A 27,836-nucleotide genomic window follows, 5' to 3' on the forward strand; every position below is an offset into this window, starting at 1 on the left:
ATGTGAGGGATTGCCCCAAAACAAAGACTGATGACAAGAAGAAAAGTGAGAATACCTCGGGTTCCGTTCAGAAGGGAAATGCTGGGAAAGGACAGATGAGACAGGGCAGAGTGTTTGCATTAGTACCAGGAGACACTCAGAATGCTGCAGTGGTGTCAGGTATTTTACTAATTTGCTCCCAAGATGCCTATGTATTAATTGATTCGGGTTCTACTCATTCGTTTATATCTGCTAAGTTTGCCGAGAAAATTAATAGAGAACTAGAGCCCCTTGATTATGTGTTATCTGTGTCTACTCCGTCTGGGAGATCTATGATTGTTGCATCCATTTACAGAGCATGTGTTGTTGTGATTGAGAATGTTGAATTGCTAGTAGATTTAATGCCTCTAGACCTAGCTCATTTTGATATTATACTGGGAATGGACTGGTTAGTTGCGAACGATGCATCTATTAATTGCGTTTCGAAGAGTGTCACACTGAGACCCCCAAACCTAGCCGAGGTTACTTTCCAGGGTAAAGGGGTAGTGCCCCCACCATACTTGATTTCGTCCATTAAGGCCTGTAAGTTAATTCAGAAAGGGTGTCGAGGTTACTTGTGTAGTATACTGAGTGATCAGAATGGAAATGTTAACTTAGCCGACATCCCGATTGTTAGTGATTTCCCCGACGTCTTTCCGGATGAATTGCCTGGCCACTTGACCGATAGAGAAATAGAGTTTACGGTCGATATTATATCGGGAACGCAACCGATCTCCAAACCACCTTATAGAATGGCCCCCGCTGAACTTAGAGAATTGAAACTGCAATTGCAAGAGTTGTTAGATAAGGGATTTATTAGGCCGAGCACTTCACCATGGGGAGCACCTGTTTTATTTGTTAAGAAGAAGGATGGCACACTCCGTCTTTGTATTGATTATAGAGAACTCAATAAAGTCACCATTAAGAACAAGTACCCGTTACCTAGAATTGATGATTTGCTTGATCAGTTACAAGGAGCACGAGTCTTTTCTAAGATCGACCTTTGGTCTGGTTACCATCAGCTTAAAGTTAAAGCCGAAGATGTTGAGAAGACTGCTTTTCGAACAAGATATGGCCACTACGAGTTTTTAGTAATGCCTTTTGGAGTGACCAATGCCCCTGCTGCATTTATGGATTTAATGAACCGAATCTTCAAACCATATTTAGATGAATTTGTAGTTGTTTTCATTGATGATATATTGATCTATTCCAAGAGTAATGTTGAACATGAAAACCATTTGAGACTTGCCTTACAGATTTTGAGAGAACGGAAATTGTATGCGAAGTTTAACAAGTGCGAGTTTTGGCTTTCTACCATCTCATTTTTGGGTCATGTGATTAATGAAGAAGGTATTGCAGTAGATCCTAGCAAAGTTGAAGCCGTAGTAAATTGGCCGAGGCCGACTAATGTATCCGAGATTCGTAGTTTTCTGGGTTTGGCAGGTTATTACAGGAAGTTTGTGAAAGATTTCTCAAGGATTGCAATTCCATTAACGCAACTGACTAAGAAGGGAACACTGTATGAATGGACTAAAGATCGGGAGTCAGCCTTCCAGGAACTGAAGACGAGGTTAATTACAGCACCAGTACTTGTACTACCATCAGGTAACGAAGAGTTTCATGTCTATAGTGATGCATCGCATAAAGGTTTGGGTTGTGTACTAATGCAAAAGGGTAAGGTTATAGCTTATGCGTCTCGTCAGTTGAAACCTCATGAGAAAAACTATCCTACCCATGACTTAGAATTGGCGGCCGTAGTATTTGCTTTAAAGATTTGGCGTCACTACTTGTATGGAGCTACTTGTCAGGTTTTTACAGATCATAAGAGCTTAAAGTATCTATTCACCCAGAAGGAATTGAATCTAAGACAGAGACGGTGGCTTGAATTGTTGAAGGACTATGATATGCAAATTCAATATCACCCCGGGAAAGCTAACAGTGTAGCCGACGCTTTGAGCAGGAAGTCAGATGGAAATTTGGCGTGTTTAACCGTGATGTCAGTGGAGCCGACTATCGTTAATGAAGTAAAGACAAGACAGATGGAGGATAACTTCCTCAAGAAAATAGCCGAGGAAATTGGCACAAGGCCGAGACTAGGGTATACCATCGAAAACCAAGTACTCAAGTTTGAAGGAAGGTTATGTGTGGCCGACATCCCAGAGCTGAAGAAAAAGATTTTGCAGGAAGCTCATAGCACTAAGTTTGCTGTCCATCCAGGGAACACCAAGATGTATCAAGATGTGAAGCAGACCTTCTGGTGGCCAAATATGAAGAGAGAAATAGCCGAATTCGTGTCCCAGTGTTTACATTGTCAGCAAGTGAAAGCAGAACATCAAAGACCAGCAGGACTTCTTCAACCTTTGCCGATTCCTGAGTGGAAATGGGAGCACATCTCCATGGATTTTGTGATTGGGTTGCCGAAGACACCAAAGGGTATGGATTCAATTTGGGTTGTTGTGGATAGGTTAACTAAGTCAACACACTTTCTACCCGTTAAGACTACCTTCAACGCCAATCAACTTGCCTTGCTATATGTGAACGAGATTGTCAGACTTCATGGAGTGCCGATGTCAATTGTTTCAGACCGAGATCCTAAATTTGTTTCTAGATTTTGGCAGAGTCTACAGAGAGCTTTTGGAGCCGAGCTGAGATTTAGTACAGCCTTTCATCCCCAGACAGATGGGCAGACTGAGAGGACAATTCAGACGCTTGAAGATATGCTTAGACTTTGTGTATTGGACTTCCAAGGAAGTTGGGGAACACATCTACCCTTAGTGGAATTCGCTTACAATAACAGTTATCAAGCTAGCATTGGCATGGCGCCGTATGAAGCCTTGTACGGAAGGAAATGTAGATCGCCGATATGTTGGACCGAAGTCGGAGACAGAGCTCTGCTTGGTCCCGAATTGATTCAAGTGACAACAGAGAAGATTAAACTTATCCAACAGAGGATTAGGGCTGCCCAAAGCCGACAAAAGAGCTACGCCGACCAGAGAAGGAATGAGTTAGAGTTCGAAGTTGGGAATCACGTATTCCTGAAAATCTCACCGATGAAAGGAGTTTCCAGATTTGGAAGGAAAGGTAAGTTAGCACCTCGCTATATTGGGCCATTTGAAATTCTTGAGAGAATTAATCCTGTTGCCTACAGACTTGCTTTGCCGCCAGATTTGAGCCAAGTCCACAATGTGTTTCATGTTTCGATGTTGAGGAAGTACATCCGAGATCCACTACATGTAATTGATCATTTCGAGATCACAGTTAATGAAGATTTGGGCTACGAGGAGAAGCCAATGAGGATTGTTGACCGACAAGTGAGGCAATTGAGGAACAGATCGATACCGATGGTAAAGGTCGAATGGAAGGAACATTATGGCACAGAAGCCACGTGGGAAAAGGAAGAGGACATGAGAGTCCGTTATCCGGAGTTGTTCTGGGAACAAGGTAATCTAAGTTTGGGGACCAAACTTCTTTAAGGGGGGTAGGATGTAACAACCCTCACCTTACTCTTGCCATACTTGCATACATTCTTGCATGGTCTAGCTTGTCATGTTAATTTAAAGGTTTTATCTTGCCTTGATTTGCTTAAGTTGCTTGCACGATTTTGTTCCTTGCTTAGTGCGTGTGCGTAGCCGAGATCGTCTTGAGCTTAGTCCGCCTTTGACCCTTTGTACTTAGAACTATCTTGAGGCCTTGTTCAACCCCATCTTCACCTCGGGCATTCTTTGCCGAGATGTTTCGCACTTGAACCTTGTCCGCAGGCAGGTATGGCCTAGGCCGAGATGTGGCGCACCCCGGCCAAGGTGTGGCACAGCTTAGTCAAGTGTCGTCCTCCCTAGCCGATGTTTTTCTATCCTGTTGCTGGATCCTTGTTTTGAGCCGATGTCATCTCTTTGCCGATGTGTTTTACCCGAGCTTACCGCATACGATTTGTCAGAGGCTGTCTTGTCTATCAATCACCTTTTTGGAGCTGAACCAACCCGATAATGCCACGTGTCCGAGCTGTTTGTTAAGGCAGCCGACAGACCTTGAAACAAATCATTTCTTGTCTCAAATCTTTGTTTTAGAGAGAGAAGCTCTAGAAAGGAGGAAGAAGAGTTCTTGAGTGAGAGTCGTCTTCCAAGCTTGATCCTTGTGGCTTGAACCGTTAGATCCGAGTTTTGAGGTTAGAATCTTGATCCCCTTTGATTGTTCTTGCTGAATACCTAGCTGCATTGCATGATCGGATTTGTTTTGCATGTCATGCATCGTTTTGAAGTTGGTTTTAGAAAGAGAAAATGGTTTTTCATGTGTTCTTGAACAAAGTCTCATTTTGATCGAAAAGTTTAGAACGAAAACCATGTTTTGTGTTTGTTCTTGCATGACTTTCTTTAATGGGTACCCAAGTCCATATGTTTTGAACTCTTGGCATGAAAACTCAGATTTTTGTAACAAGTTGTGAACTTGCATCCACCTTTCAAATGATCATGTTCTTCATATTCTTCAAAGGAAAACCCAGGTCTTTCCTGACTTTGTTTAACGGGACCTCGGCTTAGCCCTGGACGGTACCCAGTGTGTTTTCGAGAAAACGGGAGCAGTGGTTAAGCTCCCAGCTTGTTTTGCTTTGTCTTTGACTTGGATCTGGCATGAATGCCGAGATCATTTGCATGTATATAGAGCTTGCTTTGAGAATGTGACTTGCCATGTGATTGTAGGTCCTTGATAGTTGCTTTGAGTCTACACCTGAAGAACTAGGTGAGTGGTATTTCTAATAAAGCTATGTTACACTTGTTCTTGATAAATCTTGTTTTGTTTGTTTTGACGTGGTATTTGCTAAGCATGAATAAATGGCCTTGTTTGATTGTTAACCTCGGAAAGTCCCTTGTGCTGGAGGACTCTAAACTTTCGCAGTACCAAGTGTAAAAGGATACGGTCCTTGTTAAATCGGGCTACGGGCCTAAGTAACACAAGTCCCTTGTGCTGGAGGACTCTAAACTTTCGCAGTACCAAGTGTAAAAGGATACGGTCCTTGTTAAAACGGGCTACGGGCCTAAGTAACACAAGTCCCTTGTATTGGAGGACTCTAAACTTTCGCAATACTTTTGACCAAACGATTACGGATCGTACAGCTTTTGATACTTGACTGATGAATACGGTTCATCCCTTGCTTCGCCGATGTTATGATACTTGAATGATGAATACGGTTCATCCCTTGCTTCGCCGATGTTTTGATACTTGACTGATGAATACGGTTCATCCCTTGCTTCGCCGATGTTTTGATACTTGAATGATGAATAGGGTTCATCCCTTACTTCGCCGATGTTATGATACTTGACTGATGAATACGGTTCATCCCTTGCTTCGCCGATGTTATGATACTTGAATGATGAATACGGTTCATCACTTGCCTTGCTAAAGTTTTGGTGTGTTTCGTTTTGAAGGACCTCGGCTTTATTCATGTAAAAACCTTTATTTTTAGTACCATTCACTGAGTTTTGTACTCACCCCTCTATATATATGTAGGTAATGAGCAGGACGGCGGCGACGCCTAGATCGTTTGGATGCTTGTTTTGGATTTGTACTTATGTCGGCTTGCTTTTGCATTTACATCAGCGATGCCTACCTTGCATGTCGGCAAATCTTGAAAATCATGCTTCTTGACTTGTATTAGCTGTATTTTGTATATGTCGGCTCGAGAAGCCTTTTGATCAAGATGTAACATGCTTTTTACCCTGTTGTATCCAAGTTGTAAAGTTAATTGGAATGTTTGGCATTGCTTTGATCTACGCACAGCTCTTATGGACCACTTGTATTTGATTTATTGCTTCCGCATTTGTGAGCCCCCTATATTCATACTCTGATTGTGTTAAGTTTTGAAAAGTTGGCCTTCGGTAATTACGGATTACTGGCCATCACGGCACCAAACTACTAGGGGCGGTTTGGGGTCGTGACACATTTTGTTGGAAATTCAACATAAGTCAACTCCTTTGCAGATTGGTGGGTTCTATTTGCTTCAAACCATTTGGTCAACATTGTGTCATGAACACGTTGTTGGTCAATAACTTTGTGTAGATGATCATTGTCATTAAATATAACAAATTGTTGACCTGGAAGATGATATTGTAAGCGCTCAACAGAAGGAGTTTGTTTCTGAATTTCAAACTTAAATATCCTCCAACACGCTTCAATCGCAGACACTTATCGAGCATCCAAATACTGTTTGATCTCATCAACTTGTTTGTAATGTTGTTGCCCATTATTGTTTGGATGAATAACATTATCCTCAATCACAATTGTCGCACGATCAGGCCCTTTGTTGACATATTTGTACAAATATTTCATCAACTTCGGGTGCGCACATCGTTCAATATTAATGTGGCAATCATATCGCATCAAAAGATCACAATTATATGGAATGACCCATCTGTTATCAACTATAAATCCATTTATGTTTATTGTGTTGCCCTCATTACATCTGCGTCTGTATGATACAAATCCATTATCATCAATTGTTGTTTCATTACAAAATTTCTTCGGATAATGTTTTGTACACTTTCCATCTACCATGCATGGAGCATTGGGATTAGCAGCACCACAAGGTCCATGTATCACGCATCTGACGACAGTCTTATATGCCAATGGGTCTTCATTTTTGTCAGGCAATTCAGTACATATAAACTCATCAATTTGTTCAAGTGTGATTGGCTTATTCTCCGATGCCAGTGTGATTGTAATGTGAGAATGCGGCAATCCCCGTTTTTGAAACTCAATGACGTAAATAACTGTTCATAAAAATAATTATTGATACATTAGACATTTAAGAGTATTTGTTATATCATAAATGCATAGGTGTTAGAATAATAATACCTGAAAGTACTTCTCCAAATATTTTATTTTTCTTCAAGTCGGTTAGTAATTGTTTAAACTTAATCCGAAAAACTCTAGCAACGATATCAGGTCTATCTTCTGCACGTTGATTCGATAGTCTTGGAAGATCAAATTTTATTTCTGGCCATATAGGATTTCATGTGAACGTGATAAACAAATCAGGAGCTCCAATAGTTTTGCAAATTGCCATAGCATCTTGATAACGTTGGATCATACTACGTGCCCCCCCAGAGAATGACGAAGGCAACACAAATCTTCTCCCTACTACTGACGCATCTACATCTCCAGCAACTACAGCGTCTTCTATTCCTGGATATAGGTCTGCGCGCAACTCAACTTGATGGGTCTTGATGTAATTCAATCTAGTTTGCTCAATAGCAGCATAACAGTCAACGACAAATTGTTGAAACAAACGCCCTCCTCTTAAAAGTGTTTTACCTTCAAATTCTCTATGTTGGAGTCTAAATGCATAAAATTCTCTAATTGACACATTGTTTCGAGATCTGCTTGAGAATGTATTAGAAGAGATGTCGCACCTCCATCCATCTGTACCATATGGAAACAGTAATGGGTACTGTAATTGTACATATGATGGATGTATTTCACTGATTCTTTTTAATATACCATCATTTTTCTGAACAATGATATCACGATGTGTTTCAGTTCCAGCATCATCAACAATGATTATCGCCGCAACTTCATTTGCAGTTGGCCTGATATATTGTCGTTCACCTCTGGAGTTTAACATACGCACATGTAGATTCAATACATTACGATCCCGCAACAAATCTCCAGTACTTCGAAATATTTTCACATAAGGATTAACTGCATTTAACATTTCTTGTAAACCTTCAAATATTGACAAATTAATGCCCAAAATATATGTACTGGTTTGGCCTATCACATCAAGACGATTTTGCAATTCATGCTCTGTATCATATATATACAGTTGGGCAAACTTAGGTTTCTAACCAGGAGTTGGTAGCAGTGACCCTATTCTATGATAATTTCCCCCGCTAATCCGAAATGCATATGGACCTCTTCCATCTAAAACTGAATGATCTACTTTTCCACCCATTGATGTGAAAGACAACATTGAATTATACATTCTAATTTTTTCCATAAAACTTGCATTCCTCAATTGTGCATCTTAGAAGTCAGGAGCGTGTGGCAATAAAGGTAAAAGGACCTCCCCAGCTTGACAACATAATCTGAATTTGGGATTGGTTTTAGAACTATCCTTTGTTCTCTCATCTAACCACATGATGGCGTCACATCGCGGACATGTGAATGTTCTGTCACTAAATTTCCATCTACTCAGTACGCGTCGTTTTCTGTGACGTGCAACGATTGCAACATCTGTATGATGCACATCGTAAATAATTAGTATTATATGTAGGAAAAATTTACAATGTGCACCCTTTTAAATGATGCACATTGTAAAAAAGTTATGATTTTTTACTAATGAACGTTATGATTGTTTGTAATATGTGTTATGACATTTTGTAATAAAGTTATAAATAGCGAATTTATGATGTGCACCCTAAAATTAGGAATAATATGACATTTTGTGATTTTTTTTATGACACTTCGAGATTTTGTTATGACATTTTTGAGATTTTGTTATGACATTTTTTTGTGCAATAAAGTTATGATTTTTGTAGTGAAAAAGTTATGACATTTTGGGTTTAAGTCATGAAAGGCATACCTAACATAAATATATATACATACTTTTGAGACAATGTATATTTAAATTGTAGGAGTTGTCATTAATTTTTTAAACAAAATTATTACAATATAATTCTTACTTGTCGTGGAACAATGTTATTATTTGTAAGCAATTTAATGCTCTCGGTTATGGGATTTATGACTATTTCATCGTAAAAAATCATTGAAAAATAATTAAATATCCCAAAATAAACTTATGTGAAATAATACAATGAGAATAGTAATGAGATAAGTATAAATTATGAGTCATGAATAACATAATAGTTTATTCTTACCTTGTTGTGGAAGAATATTAACATTTGTTGTCAAAGTGACTTCTGAGACATCTCCATGCAACTGAATGTCCTCAGCTATGAGGGGCATGACTATTTCATCATCTAAAATTTAATTGAGAAATGATTGACTTAAAAATTAATATTTAATTTAAAGGTTCGTGAATATCAATTATTGGCAATTATAATTTTAAAAATTATAATTAAAAATATTAATCTCTATAAACAAAAATATATATATATATATATTAGGGTTTGCCTTCTGGTAGGACAATATTATTATTCACCACCCTTGTAACTTCCGAAATGTCTTCATGTATGCGAACTTCCTCAGATATCAGGAACACAACAATTCCTTTATTTGAATTTGCATGAATAAAATATTTAGTGTCAAATCTTTTATTATTTGAACTTATGATAATTATAGCGATCCCGGGTTTACCCTTGTTGTACAGTGATCCGGACATGTGTCCGTGGATGATAGTAGTTGATTATTACCTGGTGTACATCCTTTCTTACTTTGTATTTGGGTTATAGGATGTGTTGGGCAGGTTTGTTACAGGTTGGTTGAGTTTAGAAACCAAAACTAGTTGCCCAGATTTTGACCTGTCCGCTCGAGCGGGGGTTTTGGCGCTCGAGCGGGAGTTTCACCCATCCAGTATTTCCTGTGCAGTGTTCGACGCTCGAGCGTGGGATTGGCCGCTCGAGCGGGATTGTGTGAGTACCGCTCGAGCGGGGAGTTGGAAGCTCGAGCGGGAGACCTGTCTGCAAAAGTTTTGGGAGTGTGCATCCGGAGCTCGAGCGGGGGATTGGGCGCTCGAGCGGGAGTCTGTGAGTGCCGCTCGAGCGGGGAGTTTGACGCTCGAGCGGGGCGACGCTTATTTAAATGTGAGATTCGACTTTTGTGTCACTTTTTCAAGATCTTTTCTCTCTCTTACTTTTCCAAAAAGCCATTTTCAGAGCTTCTCACTCTAAAACCGGCCCTTCTCTCTTAGATTTGATCTAGTAGAAGTTGTTTGCTCACTTTTGGTCTTTACGAAAGTTGTGTTGATCGTCGAGGGCTACATTTTAATATGAAAATTTCAGAATTTGAAGCATTTTGGTTTTGGTCTTTATCTCCATTGGAGCTCAAACTTTGAGGTAGGGATATCCTACTCCTTTCTATGAGTTTTGTCTTTAAATTTTAATATTTTGAGATGTTGGGGTTGGTTTGGTAATTTGGTGAAAATTTGGGGCTTTTGTGTAAATTTACAAAGGTTGGGGTTTTAGCTAAATAAAGCCTAGATGCATATTTGGCATGGAAAAAGTGAAATTAATGATAAAACATTAATGAAAATGGAACCTAAGGGTTGTAATGTTAATTATGGAAAATGCCCTAATTACATTGATTGATTAATTTGTATAATTAATTGTTGGAAATGAGGAATTGAATTGAGAATGTGGAAATTGGAAAGGGAAGGGGTTAAAGGGTGTAGTTGGATTATTTATCGCTCACCTAGTTGAAATGTTGATTTAATATCCATTTGTGCATTTATTTTCTGTTTAGAAATAACTGCTTTGGACTATCGGTGGAGGATAGTCGTGATTGTTGTAGACAATGCATGATGATTAGGCAAACTAAAACTAATCGATTGAATGTGTCATAGAGTATGACGGTGGATTGAATACATTAATTTTATGTATTGATTGATTGTGTATAGAACCTTTGTGTTTATATGCATTGTGTATAGAGGAGGAGTTGGAGGATGTACTCCGCGGTTTAGGGGAAGATGGAGGATGTACCTCTAAACCGGATAGTGTTGGGAGGAGATGGGGGATGAACTCCGTAGATATAGCTCATATGCTTGTCTAGAGAAGTGAAGATACAGCTCATAGGCTTATCTTTGAGAAGTGTAGATACAGCTCATATGCTTGTCTAGTGAAGTGTGGATATAGCTTATATGCTTATCTGTTGATGCGTGATATGTTTATCTATTGATATGTTGATATAGCTAATATGCTTATCTACTAAATAAAGGTGGAGAATGAAAAGTAACATAGACTTGTATGTCATGAAACTGTGATGAGATATATGTGGATGTATCGGTATTGGCCATCTATCAATTGCTAATCTTTTAGTCATCATTCATAGTTGGTTTAGTATATCTCTGCTGGGCTGTGGCTCACCCTATATGGGAATATCATTTTCAGGCACAGGTAGCATGCCACCTCCAAGGACATAGCTTGGGAGGCTAGAGGCGGGCACACTTTTGTCGTTTTATTTTTGATGTATTACATGTAAATTCAAGCCAAGGTCTTAATGTGTAAATGAGTTAGTACTCTTTTGTTGTAACCAAGTGTTAACTTGGAAAGCTGTAAGCCTTTAGGGCATTTGCTTTTGTCGTTAACATGTAATACTTTTTGTAATGAAACTCTGATAAATGGAAGAATGTGGAACTTTTATATATCAATGCATGTCTATATTGATGGGTTTAATGTTGTTTTTTTTTAGGGCGTTACAACTTGGTATCAGAGCGTACCGGGTTCGAATACTTTGGGTACGTGGGAAGTGATTAGGATCACAATGGGTTTGTCTCGCTTGATAGAGACTTAGATGTAGTGTCATATGCTATGTGCTTAATTGATAACATGCTTATGTGACTATGTGGGTATGGAATGTAGTTTCTAGGATGTTGATTGGACCCTTGGGTTTCTGGGAGTCTTGTTGGAAAAGCACTTGATCAATGCTATTTCTAACCGGAACTCTAGTAACGCCTCGGGACTATCATTATCCAGAAATGAAATTCGTAAGTGCTTATGTGTTTATGTGCTTACGTGGAGTGAATTACAGTTGTCCATGCATTAGGACGTGAGTGTTTAGTTTTGGCACATTTGTGAATGTGCTAACGTTCTGTATTACCTTCATTAGGATATCAGGACGAGGAAGAGGTGCTAGGCGTGGTAGGCCTGCGAGGCAGGAAGTACCTTTACCGGATGATATTCCGGCAGTGCAGGAGGGAGTTGGTCAAGCCAATATGGCCGAGCCAGCGGGTCAGCAGGCTATGAGTGCCTTGGCACGAGAGATAGCAGGGGCTTTGGGTATTCTCAGAGCAGGGAATCAGGCAGCTGAGGCAGGGCCTTCTTTCTTGAAGAGGGAGTTCTTCCGGTCTAACCCGGATGAGTTTGTTGGGGATCCAAAGGAGCCACTGAAGGCTGACGAGTGGTTAGAACAGATGAGTAAGACGTTCGAGATGCTTGGCATCGAGGACGGGGCACTGAAAGTGACCTTGGCATCCTTCCAGCTGAAGGGAGATGCGGGTCAATGGTGGAAGTACGAGAAGGCTCGTGTTGGTGGTACATGGGAGGCGTTGGTAAATGCTTTCCAGGAAAGGTTTTTATCTGCAGTGGCTAGGGAGAAGTTGAGGGATCAGTTTAGCTGGCTTAATCAGCAGGGCATGTCTGTGGCAGAGTTTAAGGCCACTTTCACTAGTTTGTCCAGGTTTGCACCTGAGTTGGTGGCGTCCGAAGAACGTCGTTGCTATGAGTTTGAGCGGAAGTTGAAGCGGGGCCTCAAGTTGAGGGTTGGTGGGTCTTTCATCCGTGAGTATAGACATCTAGTGGATGCTGCAGCTCATATGGAGCTCTTGATGCAGGAGGAGGATGAGGGGCAGAGAGGCTCCAAGAGGAGCTAAGATGGTCAGGGTGATGGCAGGAGACAGAGGGGTCCTAATCCTCAGCAGTCTCAAGGTGGTTTGGCTAGGTCGACCTTTCCAGTGCCGAGTGCAGGCTTCGGGAGAGGTGGTCAGGGGGATTTCACCTGTTACAAGTGTGGCCAGCTGGGTCACAAAATTTCGGTTTTCCCGCAGAAGGGAGGGGGTCAGCGAGCTGCTTCTTCATCAGCTAGACCTCAGGGCCAGAGTCAGGGCAGAGGCCAGTCCTTGTCTTGCTATCAGTGTGGTCAACCCGGGCACCTGAAGAGGTTTTGCCCGCAGTTGAGTGCCACTTCGGGAGAGTCTGGTTCCAGGCAGACGCAGAGTTTTCTGCCAACCCAGTCTGTGCAGGCCTCGAGGGCCAATCCGGGGGCTTCGTCGTCCTAGTCAGTACAGCAGTCGTATGCTCCCAGAGGTGAGCAGGGGGATCAGGGGCCCACAGGGCACGTGTATGCTGTTACCGAACAGGATTTAGTACCGGCTCCATCGGTAGTGAGAGGTACTTTTCTATTTTGCAACTCGGTTGCTAGTGTGTTGATTGACACGGGTGCATCTCATTCTTTTGTATCTGCTGCATTTGCATCTGTTTTAGAATTGGAGTTGGCACAGTTAGCATCTCCTATTTGTGTGGTATCGCCTATTGGTGGTGAGTTGATCTTGAAACAAGGTGTTAGAGGTTGTGATATAGAGGTCGCCGACTATAGGCTTCCTTTTCCTTTTGTTGTCATGCCCATGAAGGGTTTTGATGTTATTTTGGGTATGGACTGGCTATCATCATACCGGGCTGTTATCGATTGCTACCGCCAGAGGGTCCCGTTATGTACCTTGAGCGGGGAGTGGTTCCATTTCTTGGGAGACCGAGTTGGTAGTGTTTTGCCACCGGGGTATGATTCGCGAGGGCGGAGTGAGCTTAGTGGTCTACTTGCTAGCCTTGAGAGCAGTGAGTGTGATGAGACCCAGATTGTATTGCCGAGGGTGGTTTGTGTGTATTCGGATGTCTTTCCCGAAGACCTTGTTAGTTTGCCACCTCACCGAGAGATAGAGTTCTCTATTGATGTAGTGCCCGGCACGGCGCCGATTTCTATGGCACCTTACCGTTTTGCTCCAGCAGAGTTGATTGAGTTGAAAGTTCAGCTCCAGGAATTGCTAGATAAGGGTTTTGTTCGCCCTAGTGTTTCACCATGAGGAGCACCGGCCCTCTTTGCTAAAAAGAAAGATGGTGCCTTGGGATTGTGTATCGACTACCGGAAGTTGAATCGGGCTACGGTCAAGAATAAGTACCCTATGCCCCGTATAGATGATCTGTTTGACCAGTTGAAGGGTTCCCATTGTTTCTCTAAGATAGACTTGAGATCGGGTTACCACCAGTTGAGGGTCAGGGAGGAGGATATTCCTAAGATGGCATTCCGTACGCGGTATGGCCATTATGAGTTTCTGGTGATGCCATTTGGGCTTACCAATGCACCGGCAGTCTTTTATGGACTTGATGAACCGGATCTTCCGGGAATTTTTGGATCGATTTGTAGTCGTTTTCGTGGACGACATTCTTGTCTATTCGCCTTCTGAGGAGGAGCACGAGGAACACTTGAGAGTGGTGCTTGAGTTGCTTAGAGCCCATAGGCTGTATGCCAAGTTTGGGAAGTGTGAGTTCTGGCTAGGAGAGGTGAAATTCTTAGGCCATGTGGTATCCAGGGAAGGGGTGTCTGTTGATACATCCAAGACTGAGGCAGTGCAAGATTGGGCACAACCTAAGAGTGTGTTTGAGATTCGTAATTTTCTGGGATTAGCTGGGTACTACCGTCGGTTTGTGAAAGATTTCTCCAGGCTAGCTTCGCCGTTGACTAGGTTGACGCGGAAAGGGGTCAAGTTTGTATGGAGTGAGACTTGTGAAAAGTCGTTCATAGAGTTGAAGGTTAGGCTAACCACCGCTCCGGTTTTGATTATTCCAGAGAGAGGGTTGGGTTATGCGGTTTATTGTGATGCCTCAAGGGAGGGTTTGGGTTGTGTGTTGATGCAAGAGGGGAAAGTGGTAGCTTATGGCTCACGTCAGTTGAAAATTCACGAGAAGAATTACCCTACACACGACCTAGAGTTAGCAGCAGTGATCTTTGCCTTGAAAATCTGGAGGCACTACCTTTATGGTGAGAGGTTCGAGGTGTTCTCGGACCACAAGAGTTTGAAGTACCTGTTTACCCAGAGGGACTTAAATTTGAGGCAGAGGAGATGGATGGAGTTCATTGAGGACTATGATTTTAAGTTGCATTATCACCCGGGAAAGGCCAATGTTGTGGCTGATGCCCTTAGCAGGAAATCTATTAGTGATGTAGCTTGTATTGCCATCCGAGAATGGGAGATGTTGGGGGTACTTGGCGAGTTTGATTTGCATCTGGGCGGATCTGTTGAGGCTGCGGCCTTGTTTTCTGTTGTTGCACAGCCCACACTTGTAACTAGAGTGTTAGAGGCACAAAGAGGTGACCTTGAGGTAGAGTCCTTCCGAGAGAAGATCTCCGGTGGGGAAGTTGAGAAGGGTTTGACGGTGTATCCCGACCTGAGTGTGAGATACCGAGACCGTTTGTTTGTGCCGGAGTCTTGCCGAGAGGAAGTACTCCAAGAGTTTCACCATTCACGTCTTGCGGTGCATCCGGGAGGCACTAAGATGTACCGGGATTTGGGTCACCAGTTTTGGTGGCGGGATATGAAGAGAGATGTGGCTGTTTTCGTGTCTAAGTGCCTTACTTGCCAACAAGTGAAGGCCGAGCATCAGAGGCCAGCGGGTTTGTTGCAACCCTTGCCTATTGCCGAGTGGAAGTGGGAGCATATCACTATGGACTTCGTTGTAGGTCTTCCGAGGACTCAACGGGGTAGTGATGCCATTTGGGTGGTTGTAGACCGGTTAACTAAGTCGGCGCACTTCATTCCTATGCGCGCGAGAGATTCGGTAGATCACCTTGCCGACTTGTATGTTCGGGACATAGTGAGACTGCACGGGGTCCCAGTGACGATCGTCTCAGATAGAGATCCTCGTTTTACTGCTAGGTTGTGGCAGAGTTTGCAGAGTGCCTTGGGCACTAAGTTGACCTTTAGTACGGCTTATCATCCGTAGACTGACGGGCAGTCCGAGCGTACTATTCAGATCCTTGAGGATATGCTTCGAGGTTGTGTCTTTGACTTTACTGGGACATGGGAGAGGCACTTACCATTGGTGGAGTTTGCCTACAACAACAGCTTTCAGTCTAGCATCGGTATGGCACCGTTTGAGGCCTTGTATGGCCGACCGTGTAGGTCTCCAGTTTGTTGGGCCGAGGTGGGTGATGCACCTTTGTTGGGTCCGGAGTTGGTTAGAGAGACGACGGAGAAAGTTAAGCTTATCCGTAGGAGGCTTGTTACAGCCCAGAGTCGCCAAAAGAGTTATGCCGACCGTAGGAGGAGGTCTTTGGCGTTTGAGGTAGGTGATCATGTTTTCTTGAAAATATCACCTAGGCGAGGTTTGATGAGGTTCGGGAAGAGTGGAAAGTTATCCCCTCGGTTTATTGGGCCTTTTAAGATCCTTGAGAGGATTGGCGAGGTTGCTTATCGTTTGGCTTTGCCGCCGCAGTTGCCCGGAGTGCATGATGTCTTTCATGTTAGTATGCTTCGGAAGTACGAGCCGGATCCATCGCATGTATTAGATTGGACCGACTTAGAGGTAGATGAGGATGCCTCGTATGAGGAGAGACCAGTTCAGGTCTTGGATAGACGGGATCAAGTCCTGCGTGGCAAGACCATCCCTTTAGTGAAGGTTTTGTGGAAACATCACGGAGTGGAGGAGGCCACTTGGGAACGTGAATTGGAGGTCCGCAAGAAATATCCGGACATGTTTATTGATGTGTAATCTTGTATTTAGGCTTTGTAGTATTGTTGGACTTAAGAGCTTTATATATGTCTTAAGTTGTAAAACATTGGTAGTGTTTTGGTTTAATGGAAGTATGTTGTAGAACTTACCTTGATATGGGAAGTTGATTATGATATTGCATATGTTGGCTATATTGTAGAATTGGAGTTGTATCATGTATATTGATAATGATATGAACTGTGAACCATGCATGTTGAAAATGGTTGGAAATGGAAGGAAATTGCATGATAATAATGCACTTATAATATACATTGTGAAATACCTCTTGAAAAGGGATGGAATTGACCGGTAATGGGTCGAAATGTTTAAATATCATGTCGTAATATTGTTGGACATGGGGAAAACCTATTTTTGAACTTGTGTTTAATTTCGGCGACGAAATTCTTTAAGGATGGGAGGTTATAGCGATCCCGGGTTTACCCTTGTTGTACAGTGATCCGGACATGTGTCCGTGGATGATAGTAGTTGATTATTACCTGGTGTACATCCTTTCTTACTTTGTATTTGGGTTATAGGATGTGTTGGGCAGGTTTGTTACAGGTTGGTTGAGTTTAGAAACCAAAACTAGTTGCCCAGATTTTGACATGTCCGCTCGAGCGGGGGTTTTGGCGCTCGAGCGGGAGTTTCACCCATCCAGTATTTCCTGTGCAGTGTTCGACGCTCGAGCGTGGGATTGGCCGCTCGAGCGGGATTGTGTGAGTACCGCTCGAGCGGGGAGTTGAAAGCTCGAGCGAGAGACCTGTCTGCAAAAGTTCTGGGAGTGTACATCCGGAGCTCGAGCGGGGGGTTGGCCGCTCGAGCGGGAGTCTGTGAGGGCCGCTCGAGCGGGAGTCTGTGAGTGCCGCTCGAGCGGGGAGTTTGACGCTCGAGCGGGGCGACGCTTATTTAAATGTGAGATTCGACTTTTGTATCACTTTTTCAAGATCTTTTCTCTCTCTTACTTTTCCAAAAAGCCATTTTCAGAGCTTCTCACTCTAAAACCGGCCCTTCTCTCTTAGATTTGATCTAGTAGGAGTTGTTTGCTCACTTTTGGTCTTTACGAAAGTTGTGTTGATCGTCGAGGGCTACATTTTAATATGAAAATTTCAGAATTTGAAGCATTTTGGTTTTGGTCTTCATCTCCATTGGAGCTCAAACTTTGAGGTAGGGATATCCTACTCCTTTCTATGAGCTTTGTCTTTAAATTTTAGTATTTTGAGATGTTGGGGTTGGTTTGGTAATTTGGTGAAAATTTGGGGCTTTTGTGTAAATTTACAAAGGTTGGGGTTTTAGCTAAATAAAGCCTAGATGCATGTTTGGCATGGAAAAAGTGAAATTAATGATAAAACATTAATGAAAATGGAACCTAAGGGTTGTAATGTTAATTATGAAAAATGCCCTAATTACATTGATTGATTAATTTGTATAATTAATTGTTGGAAATGAGGAATTGAATTGAGAATGTGGAAATTGGAAAGGGAAGGGGTTAAAGGGTGTAGTTGGATTATTTATCGCTCACCTAGTTGAAATGTTGATTTAATATCCATTTGTGCATTTATTTTCTGTTTAGAAATAACTGCTTTGGACTATCGGTGGAGGATAGTCGTGATTGTTGTAGACAATGCATGATGATTAGGCAAACTAAAACTAATCGATTGAATGTGTCATAGAGTATGACGGTGGATTGAATACATTAATTTTATGTATTGATTGATTGTGTATAGAACCTTTGTGTTTATATGCATTGTGTATAGAGGAGGAGATGGAGGATGTACTCCGCAGTTTAGGGGAAGATGGGGGATGTACCTCTAAACCGGATAGTGTTGGGAGGAGATGGGGGATGAACTCCGTAGATACAGCTCATATGCTTGCCTAGAGAAGTGAAGATACAGCTCATAGGCTTATCTTTGAGAAGTGTAGATACAGCTCATATGCTTGTCTAGTGAAGTGTGGATATAGCTTATATGCTTATCTGTTGATGCGTGATATGTTTATCTATTGATATGTTGATATAGCTAATATGCTTATCTACTAAATAAAGGTGGAGAATGAAAAGTAACATAGACTTGTATGTCATGAAACTGTGATGAGATATATGTGGATGTATCGGTATTGGCCATCTATCAATTGCTAATCTTTTAGTCATCGTTCATAGTTGGTTTAGTATATCTCTGCTGGGCTGTGGCTCACCCTATATGGGAATATCATTTTCAGGCACAGGTAGCATGCCACCTCCAAGGACATAGCTTGGGAGGCTAGAGGCGGGCACACTTTTGTCGTTTTATTTTTGATGTATTACATGTAAATTCAAGCCAAGGGCTTAATGTGTAAATGAGTTAGTACTCTTTTGTTGTAACCAAGTGTTAACTTGGAAAGCTGTAAGCCTTTAGGGCATTTGCTTTTGTCGTTAACATGTAATACTTTTTGTAATGAAACTCTGATAAATGGAAGAATGTGGAACTTTTATATATCAATGCATGTCTATATTGATGGGTTTAATGTTATTTTTTTAGCGCGTTACAATAATATTGTCAAATAAATCATAATTATAAAATTAATACAAATAATAATTATTACCTTCTTCTTCTGTGACAATATTGTTGTTCGCTATTATAGTTTCCTGTAATAAATCTCTATGCAACTGAATGCCCTCTAAATTTTGAGACATGACTATCCCGTCATCTAATTGGAAGAAAAAATAAACAATATAAGTATCATGAATTATAATTTTAAAAATAGTAATTACAAAATCTATATATATGTTAGTGTTTACCTTGTTGTAGGACAATACTATTATTCAGCACCCTTGTGACTTCTGAAACATCCTTATGTATCTGAACACCCTCAGATATTGGGAACATAACAATTCCTTTATTTGGATTTACATGAATAAAACAATTATTATAAAATCATTACTTTTTTTGAAGTTATAAGAATATTGTAAAATAAATCATAATTGTAAAATTAATATAAATAATATTTCATACCTTCCTTCTCAGATATGAGAGGCATGACTATTGCATCATATAATTTTCATGAAAAATATAAACAATATAACTATTAGCATTCATTATGAAAATAGCAAATATTAGTATTTGCAAGTTATAATATAAACGATTCATAATTAGAAAATATTATTACTCGAGGTTCTTACCATTTAGAACATTAGTATTTTTTGTCAATGTGGTGACTCTTGAAACATTTTGGTGGAAGTGAACACCCTCTGATGTGGAAGGCATAAGAACTCCTGTATTTTAAATTGCAGCAAATATATATATATATATATATATTGAGTATAAAAACTAATGTTTCAATTAATATATATGAAAATGATAATACTTTAGAGCTTACTTGTGGCATTTCGAACATTCGTTCTATAATGCAATTGTTTGTCACGTAGAACACATACTCTTAATCGACGTGCTTCTTTTTGAAGTTGTTTCAATTTATCATTGAATATGGGATCATCATGATCAGTCTGGCGTGAAATGAGTAATTTTCTTTTTCGACATAGTCGATTGATTTTAGCAGTAACTGAATCACGTTCCATCCTATAAAAACACAGAGATTGTCACAACGCAAACAAATTTCTTTCCTCATCATGTGATCGAAATATAGTGTAAAAAAACACAATCAGTTAAAATAAATTCACCGTGTGATCAAAACGGATTGTAAAAAATACAATCACATCACATTTTTCTCATAATAAAAAAATAAATGAAAAAAAAAGAACCATTAAACTAACTACAATACAATTACATTAAAAAAAGAACCATTGAATGACAATCAAATTAAAAAATTAAATTATCTAACCATTGAACCGAAGAACCATTATCTAACTTCAATCATATTAAAAAATCAAATTATAAACAAAAGGAGATAACTTCAATCATACAAATCACAATTTTTTTATTGCTATTAAACTAACTACAATCACAATAAAAAAAAACCATTGAACTAATTTTTGATTAACTACAATATTAAAACAGTAAACAAAATAAAAAGTTAAGAAGGGGAAATTATAATCACATCTTTCTTTTTGTGAGGGTTTATATTTATCTAACTTTAATCATATTAAAAAATTAAAAATAAAATTAAAATACTAAATAAAAACATTAAATACTATTAAAAATTAGTTCATCACATTTTTTTTAACTATTAAACTAACTACAATCACATTAAAAAAAAAGAATCATTCAACTAATTATAATCACATTTTCCTTTTTGTGAGGGTTTATATTTATCTAACTTTAATCATATTGAAAAATTAAAAATAAAATTAAAATAGTAAATAAAAAGATTAAATAGCATTAAAAATTAGTTAATCACATTTTTTTAACTATTAAACTAACTACAATCACATTAAAAAAAAGAATCATTCAACTAATTATAATCACATTTTTTTCTTTTTCTGAGAGTTTATATTTATCTAACTTTAATCATATTAAAAAATCAAAAATAAAATTAAAATAGTAAATAAAAAGATTTTACATTAAAAAAAGACCATTGAACTAATTTTTGATTAACTACAATATTAAAACAGTAAACAAAAGAAAAAGTTAAGAAGGAGAAATTATAATCACATTTTTTTTTTATCTAACTTTAATCATATTAAAAAATTAAAAATAAAATTAAAATAGTAAATAAAAAGATTAAATAAAATTAAAAATTAGTTAATCACATTTTTTTAACTATTAAACTAACTACAATCACATTAAAAAAAGAGAATTATTTAACTAATTATAATCACACATTTTCTTTTTCTAAGGGTTTATATTTATCTAACTTTAATCATATTAAAAAATCAAAAATAAAATTAAAATAGTAAATAAAAAGATTTTACATTAAAAAAAGACCATTGAACTAATTTTTGATTAACTACAATATTAAAACAGTAAACAAAAGAAAAAGTTAAGAAGGAGAAATTATAATCACATTTTTCATTTTGTGAGAGTTTATATTTATCTAACTTTAATCATATTAAAAAATTAAAATAGTAAATAAAAAAATTAAATAACATTAAAAATTAGTTAATCACATTTTTTTAACTATTAAACTAACTACAATCACATTAAAAAAAAGAATCATTCAACTAATTATAATCACATTTTTCTTTTTGTGAGAGCTTATATTTATCTAACTTTAATCATATTAAAAAATTGAAAATAAAATTAAAATAGTAAATAAAAAGATTAAATAACATTAAAAATTAGTTAATCATATTTTTTTAACTATTAAACTAACTACAATCACATTAAAAAAAAAATCATTCAACTAATTATAATCACATTTTTTCTTTTTGTGAGGGTTTATATTTATCTAACTTTAATCATATTAAAAAATCAAAAATAAAATTAAAATAGTAAATAAAAAGATTTTACATTAAAAAAAAATCATTGAACTAATTTTTGATTAATTACAATATTAAAACAGTAAACAAAAGAAAAAGTTAAGAAGGAGAAATTAAAATCACATTTTTCTTTTTGTGAGGGTTTATATTTATCTAACTTGAATCATATTAAAAAATTAAAAATAAAACTAAAATAGTAAACAAAAAGATTAAATAACATTAAAAATTAGTTAATCACATTTTTTTAACTATTAAACTAACTACAATCACATTAAAAAAAGAATCATTGAACTAATTACAATCACATTTTTATTTTTGTGAGAGTTTATATTTATCTAGCTTTAATCATATTAAAAAATTAAAAATAAAATTAAAATAGTAAATAAAAAGATTAAATAACATTAAAAATTAGTTAATCACATTTTTTTAACTATTAAACTAACTACAATCACATTAAAAAAAAGAATTATTCAACTAATTATAATCACGTTTTTCTTTTTGCGAAAGTTTATATTTATCCAACTTTAATCATATTAAAAAATTTAAAATAAAATTAAAATAGTAAATAAAAAGATTAAATAACATAATAAATTAGTTAATCACATTTTTTTAACTATTAAACTAACTACAATCACATTAAAAAAAAAAAGAATCATTCAACCAACTTTAATCATATTAAAAAGTGAAAAATAAAATTAAAATAGTAAATAAAAAGATTAAATAACATTAAAAATTAGTTAATCACATTTTTTTAACTATTAAACTAACTATAATCACATTAAGAAAAAGAATCATTCAACTAATTATAATCACATTTTTTCTTTTTCTGAGGGTTTATATTAAAAAAATCAAAAATAAAATCAAAAAAGCCATTGAACTAATTTTTGATTAACTACAATATTAAAACAGTAAACAAAAGAAAAAGTTAAGAAGGAGAAATTGTAATCACATTTTTCTTTTTGTGAGAGTTTATAAAAAGATTAAATAACATTAAAAGTTAAGGAGAAAACAAAAATAACACTTACTGTTTGCATACATAGTCACTGAAGTTGAAAGTGTGGAAGTGAGAACTAAAGAAGGGGAAAGCAAAAAGGAAAATCACTGTTAATATTAAAACAGTAAACAAAAGAAAAAGTTAAGAAGGAGAAAACAAAAATATCAACTAATTACAATCACATTTTTATTTTTGTGAGAGTTTATATTTATCTAACTTTAATCATATTAAAAAATTAAAAAACTAAAAATAAAATTAAAATAGTAAATAAAAAGATTAAATAACATTAATGTCACGACCCCAAACCGCCCCTAGTAGTTTGGTGCCGTGATGGCCAGTAATCCGTAATTACCGAAGGCCAACTTTTCAAAAACTTAACACAATCAGAGTATGGATATAGGGGGCTCACAAATGCGGAAGCAATGAATCAAATACAAGTGGTCCATAAGAGCCGTGCATAGATCAAAAGAAATGCCAAACATTCCAATTAACTTTACAACTTGGATACAACAGGGTAAAATACATGTTACATCTTGATCAAAAGGCTTCTTGAGCCGACATATACAAAATACAGCTAATACAAGTCAAGAAGCATGATTTTCAAGATTTGCCGACATGCAAAGCAGGGCATCGCCGACGTAAATACAAAAGCAAAGCCGACATAAGTACGAATCCAAAACAAGCATCCAAAACGATCTAGGCGTCGCCGCCGTCCTGCTCATCACCTACATATATATATAGAGGGGTGAGTACAAATACTCAGTGAATGGTACTAATAATAAAGGTTTTGCATGAATATAGCCGAGGTCCTTCAAAACGAAACACATCAAACTTTAGCAAGACGAGGGATGAACCGTATTCATCAATCAAATATTACAAGTATCCAAAGATGTTTACTGACATAAGCAAAACAAGGGATGAACCGTATTCATCAGTCAAGTATCACAACATCGGCGTAGCAAGGAATGAACCGTATTCATCAGTCAAGTATCATAACATCGGCGTGGCAAGGAATGAGCCGTATTCATCAGTCAAGTATCATAACATCGGCGTAGCAAGGAATGAACCGTATTCATCAGTCAAGTATCATAACATCGGCGAAGCAAGGGATGAACCGTATTCATCATTCAAGTGGTACTGCGAAAGTTTAGAGTCCTCCAGCACAAGGGACTTGTGTTACTTAGGCCCGTAGCCTGGTTTAACAAGGACCGTATCCTTTTATACTTAGTACTGCGAAAGTTTAGAGTCCTCCAGCACAAGGGACTTGTGTTACTTAGGCCCGTAGCCCGATTTAACAAGGACCGTATCCTTTTATACTTAGTACTGTGAAAGTTTAGAGTCCTCCAGCACAAGGGACTTGTGTTACTTAGGCCGGTAGCCCGATTTAACAAGGACCGTATCCTTTTATACTTAGTACTGCGAAAGTTTAGAGTCCTCCAGCACAAGGGACTTGTGTTACTTAGGCCCGTAGCCCGATTTAACAAGGACCGTATCCTTTTATAAGATGGCATCAAAACAAGGAGTATACTTGACACATCAAAACAAGAGCTATTTATTCATGCTTAACAAAATACTTTTGTCAAAACAAGGCAAGCAAGATTTATCAAAACAAGTATAACATATGTCACGCCCCCAAACCGCCCCTAGTAGTTTGGTGCCGTGATGGCCAGTAATCCGAGATTACCGAAGGCCGACTTACAAGAATCACACACAATCAGAGTATAAAATATGGGGCTTACAAGTGCGGAAGCAACATATATACATATACTGAATCTAAATAGTCCATGAGAGCCGTGCTTAAGTCCAATGAAATGACATACATTCTTACAAAGTCTTACAACTTAGATACAATAAGGGAATGAGATACAAAATACATCTTGACCAAAAGGCTTCTCAAGCCGACATATACAAGTGCACATGAAATATAAGCTAAGAAGCATAATCTTCAAGATGGTACAAAATGCTAATCCAAAACACGTCGGCAATGCACCCAAAAACACATCGGCTACACGTCTAGGCCTCATTGCCTTCTTGCTCATCACCTACATATATATAGAGAGGGTGAGCTTGGATACTCAGTGAATGATATTAGAAATAAAGGTTTTGCATGATTGATATCCAAGATTTCTTTCAAAACAATACATAGCATACTTTACAATCAAGGGGGAAATCAAGTTCATTGCCGGCCTTTCAAGTTCCTTGGATGTTATTACATCTACTTAATACAAGGGGGTGATGACAATTCCAAGACAAGAGTGCAGTTGCATTATAGTCCCCTGCAGCTAAGGACTTTCAAGACAAGAGTGCAGTTGCATTATAGTCCCCTGCAGCTAAGGACTTTCAAGACAAGAGTGTAGTTGCATTATAGTCCCCTGCAACTAAGGACTTTCAAGACAAGAGTGCAGTTGCATTATAGTCCCCTGCAGCTAAGGACTTTCAAGAAATGTCATCAAAACAAGATAGCGCTTAATATACAAGTAGGGATAGTCATTCATGCTAGATCAAGTACTTTTCAAAACAAGGCAAGACGAGATTTATGAAAGCAAGTGTAACATAGCTTTATTAAAAATACCACTCACATAGTTCTTCAAACGTCGGGGTCGAGACAAGCCCAAGTCCTACAAACACATGGCAAAGCCTATTGAATGCACCTTCAACAAGTTTCGTATGTACACAAATGATTTCGGAAAACATGCTGGGCACCAACCAGGTCTAGGCCGAGGTTCTACACCTCCTCGCCGAGGTGTGTTCCCGAGGGCCACATGCAAGGAGAAGAGGTCGGGAAACTCTGGGTTTCCCCCTGCTGATGAACATGGAGAACATGAGTGTGAAAACATGAAAAATATGAATGTTCGATCACAATCTGTTATCACAAATCTGGGATTTTCATGCTACGAGTTTGAAAACATGGACCTGGGTACCCGTACTTGGAATTCTTGCGGAAATAAACACAAAAACATGATTCTTTATGCAAGCTTTCGGATCAAAACAAGACTTTCTTGAAGAACACATGAATGTCATTTTCTCTTTCTAAAATCGAACTTCAAAACAATGCATGGCTTACAAATCATATCCGATCATGCAATGCAATAACATGAACATAAAGAACATCATGAGCAGATCAAGAATCTAACCTTAGAACACAGATCTAACGGTTCGATCTCTAGGAATCAAGCTTGAAGATCTACTTCCTCACTCTAAAACTCCTTCCTCCTAGAGTTTCTCTCTCTACAAGGCAAGGTTATGATATCAAATGATAGTTTTCTTTACCCGGTTCTGGGATTAACCCTCTACTGAGACACGTGGCGGCGACTGGTTGGGTTTTCCCTGAAAAGGTGGCTGACAGACCAGACAAAGCATGGTGGAAGGGTGTTCAACAAGTAAAGCGGTATGGGCTCTCTGACGAGGCAATGACATCGGCTAATAACAAGGCGTATTTAACAAGCTACACGGAATGGCACTCCGGCAAGGGGTGACATCGGCTAACAAAAGGACTTCGGCAACTAAGGTGACAATGACCCCGGCTAGGAAGGACAACACTTGAGTAAGCTGTGCCACACCTTGGCCTAGATGCGCCACACCTCGGTCTAGGTCATACCACTCCAGGACGAGATCACTTGGGTGCAAGGTAACACCTCGGCTAATGTGTCAAGACGAGAACGGAGGTCAACAAGGGGTTCCAAGATATTTCTAGACTGAGGATGACCTCGGCTTGGAATGATCTAGGCGTAACGTAACCTAGGCTTGGAATAACATCGGCTAGCATAACTCAGGCAAGGCGTGACCTAAGTTTCACATCAAGGAAGGAACAAGACAAGCACACTACACTTAGACAAATCACAAGGCTTTAAAACAAGGCATGGATCACATTCGCTCAAGCGAAACAAGTCACAAACATACACATGCAAGCTTAACAAGTCATAATCATACCGATGCTCATGAACATGACGAGGACATAAAATGTGGGTTCCTACAGTTTACCCTCCTTAAAGAAGTTTGGTCCCCAAACTTAAGTTACCTTGTCCTACGAATAACTCCGGGTAACGGATTTTCATCTCCTCTTCCTTTTCCCATGTGGCCTCCTCGCCATAATGCTTCTCCCATTCGATTTTCACCATTGATATCGACTTGTTTCTCAACTGTCTCACTTGTCTGTCGATAATTCTCATCGGCTTCTCTTCGTAGCCCAGGTCTTCATTAACTACAACCCCGGAGTAATCTATTACATGCAGTGGGTCTCGGATATATTTTCTCAGCATTGAAACATGGAACACACTGTGGACTTGGCTCAAATCCGGTGGCAAAGCGAGTCTGTAAGCAACGGTGCTAACTTTCTCAGGAATTTCAAACGGCCCAATATATCGGGGTGCAAGTTTACACTTCTTCCCAAATCTCGAAACTCCTGTCATCGGCGAGACCTTCAAAAACACATGATCCCCAATTTCAAATTCTAACTCCCTCCTTCTTTGGTCAGCATAACACTTCTGTCGACTCTGTGCAGTTTTAATCCTCTGCTGAATGAGTTTGATCTTTTCAGTTGTCACCTGAACCAACTCGGGGCCAATTAGAGCTTTGTCTCCTACTTCAGTCCAACATATCGGCGATCTGCACTCCCTTCCATACAAAGCTTCATACGGCGCCATGCCTATGCTGGCTTGATAACTGTTGTTGTACGCGAACTCTACTAATGGCAAATGCGATTCCCAACTTCCCTGGAAATCCAACACGCACAGTCTGAGCATGTCTTCGAGTGTCTGAATTGTTCTTTCTGTCTGCCCGTCGGTCTGGGGGTGAAAGGTTGTGCTAAATCTCAACTCTGTTCCCAAGGCTCCTTGTAGACTCTGCCAAAATCTAGAAACGAACTTCGGATCTCGGTCTGACACAATGGACATCGGCACCCCATGAAGCCTAACGATCTCATTCATGTACAATTCGGCAAGTCGGTCGGCATTGAATGTAGTCTTGACAGGCAAGAAGTGAGCTGACTTAGTAAACCTGTCGACTATAACCCAAATGGAATCCATACCTCTTTGCGTCCTCGGCAAACCCA

At 38.9% G+C, this 27,836-nt stretch overlaps 2 protein-coding genes across 2 annotated transcripts in view; both read right to left on the reverse strand.

Annotated features, from left to right (window-relative positions):
- Window positions 1-6,192: 6,192 nt before the first annotated feature.
- On the reverse strand, window positions 6,193-19,454 carry LOC114293828 (uncharacterized). Its single transcript, XM_082917928.1, has 7 exons — window positions 19,430-19,454; window positions 19,216-19,311; window positions 19,020-19,124; window positions 8,886-8,987; window positions 7,102-7,731; window positions 6,862-7,002; window positions 6,193-6,776 (listed from the first exon to the last, which is right to left on the reverse strand). Exons 1-7 carry the CDS (start codon window positions 19,452-19,454, stop codon window positions 6,193-6,195), a joined length of 1,683 nt encoding a protein of 560 aa, XP_082774054.1.
- A 328-nt stretch (window positions 19,455-19,782) lies between these two features.
- Window positions 19,783-27,836, reverse strand: part of LOC145821414 (uncharacterized) — a 50,464-nt gene continuing 42,410 nt past the window's right edge. The window contains exons 4-5 of the mRNA XM_082917929.1: window positions 20,256-20,281; window positions 19,783-19,993 (exon numbers count right to left, since the gene is read on the reverse strand). Of these exons, the coding sequence (XP_082774055.1) occupies window positions 19,783-19,993; window positions 20,256-20,281 (237 nt within the window). The remainder of the gene's footprint in view (window positions 19,994-20,255; window positions 20,282-27,836) is intronic.

Source organism: Camellia sinensis, chromosome 3, assembly GCF_055761805.1.
Source record: "Camellia sinensis isolate YWXY chromosome 3, ASM5576180v1, whole genome shotgun sequence".
Taxonomy (NCBI): Eukaryota; Viridiplantae; Streptophyta; class Magnoliopsida; order Ericales; family Theaceae; genus Camellia; species Camellia sinensis.

Excerpts from the sequence above, each read along its gene's own strand:
- LOC114293828 (XM_082917928.1), bottom strand. The coding sequence starts at position 19,454 with ATGCCTCTCATATCTGAGAAGGAAG. Across the intron at positions 7,003-7,101 it reads GTCATTCTCTGGGGGGGCAC|AAATAAAATTTGATCTTCCA; the intron begins GTAGTATGATCC and ends CTATATGGCCAG. Across the intron at positions 6,777-6,861 it reads ATTTGGAGAAGTACTTTCAG|TTATTTACGTCATTGAGTTT; the intron begins GTATTATTATTC and ends TTTTATGAACAG.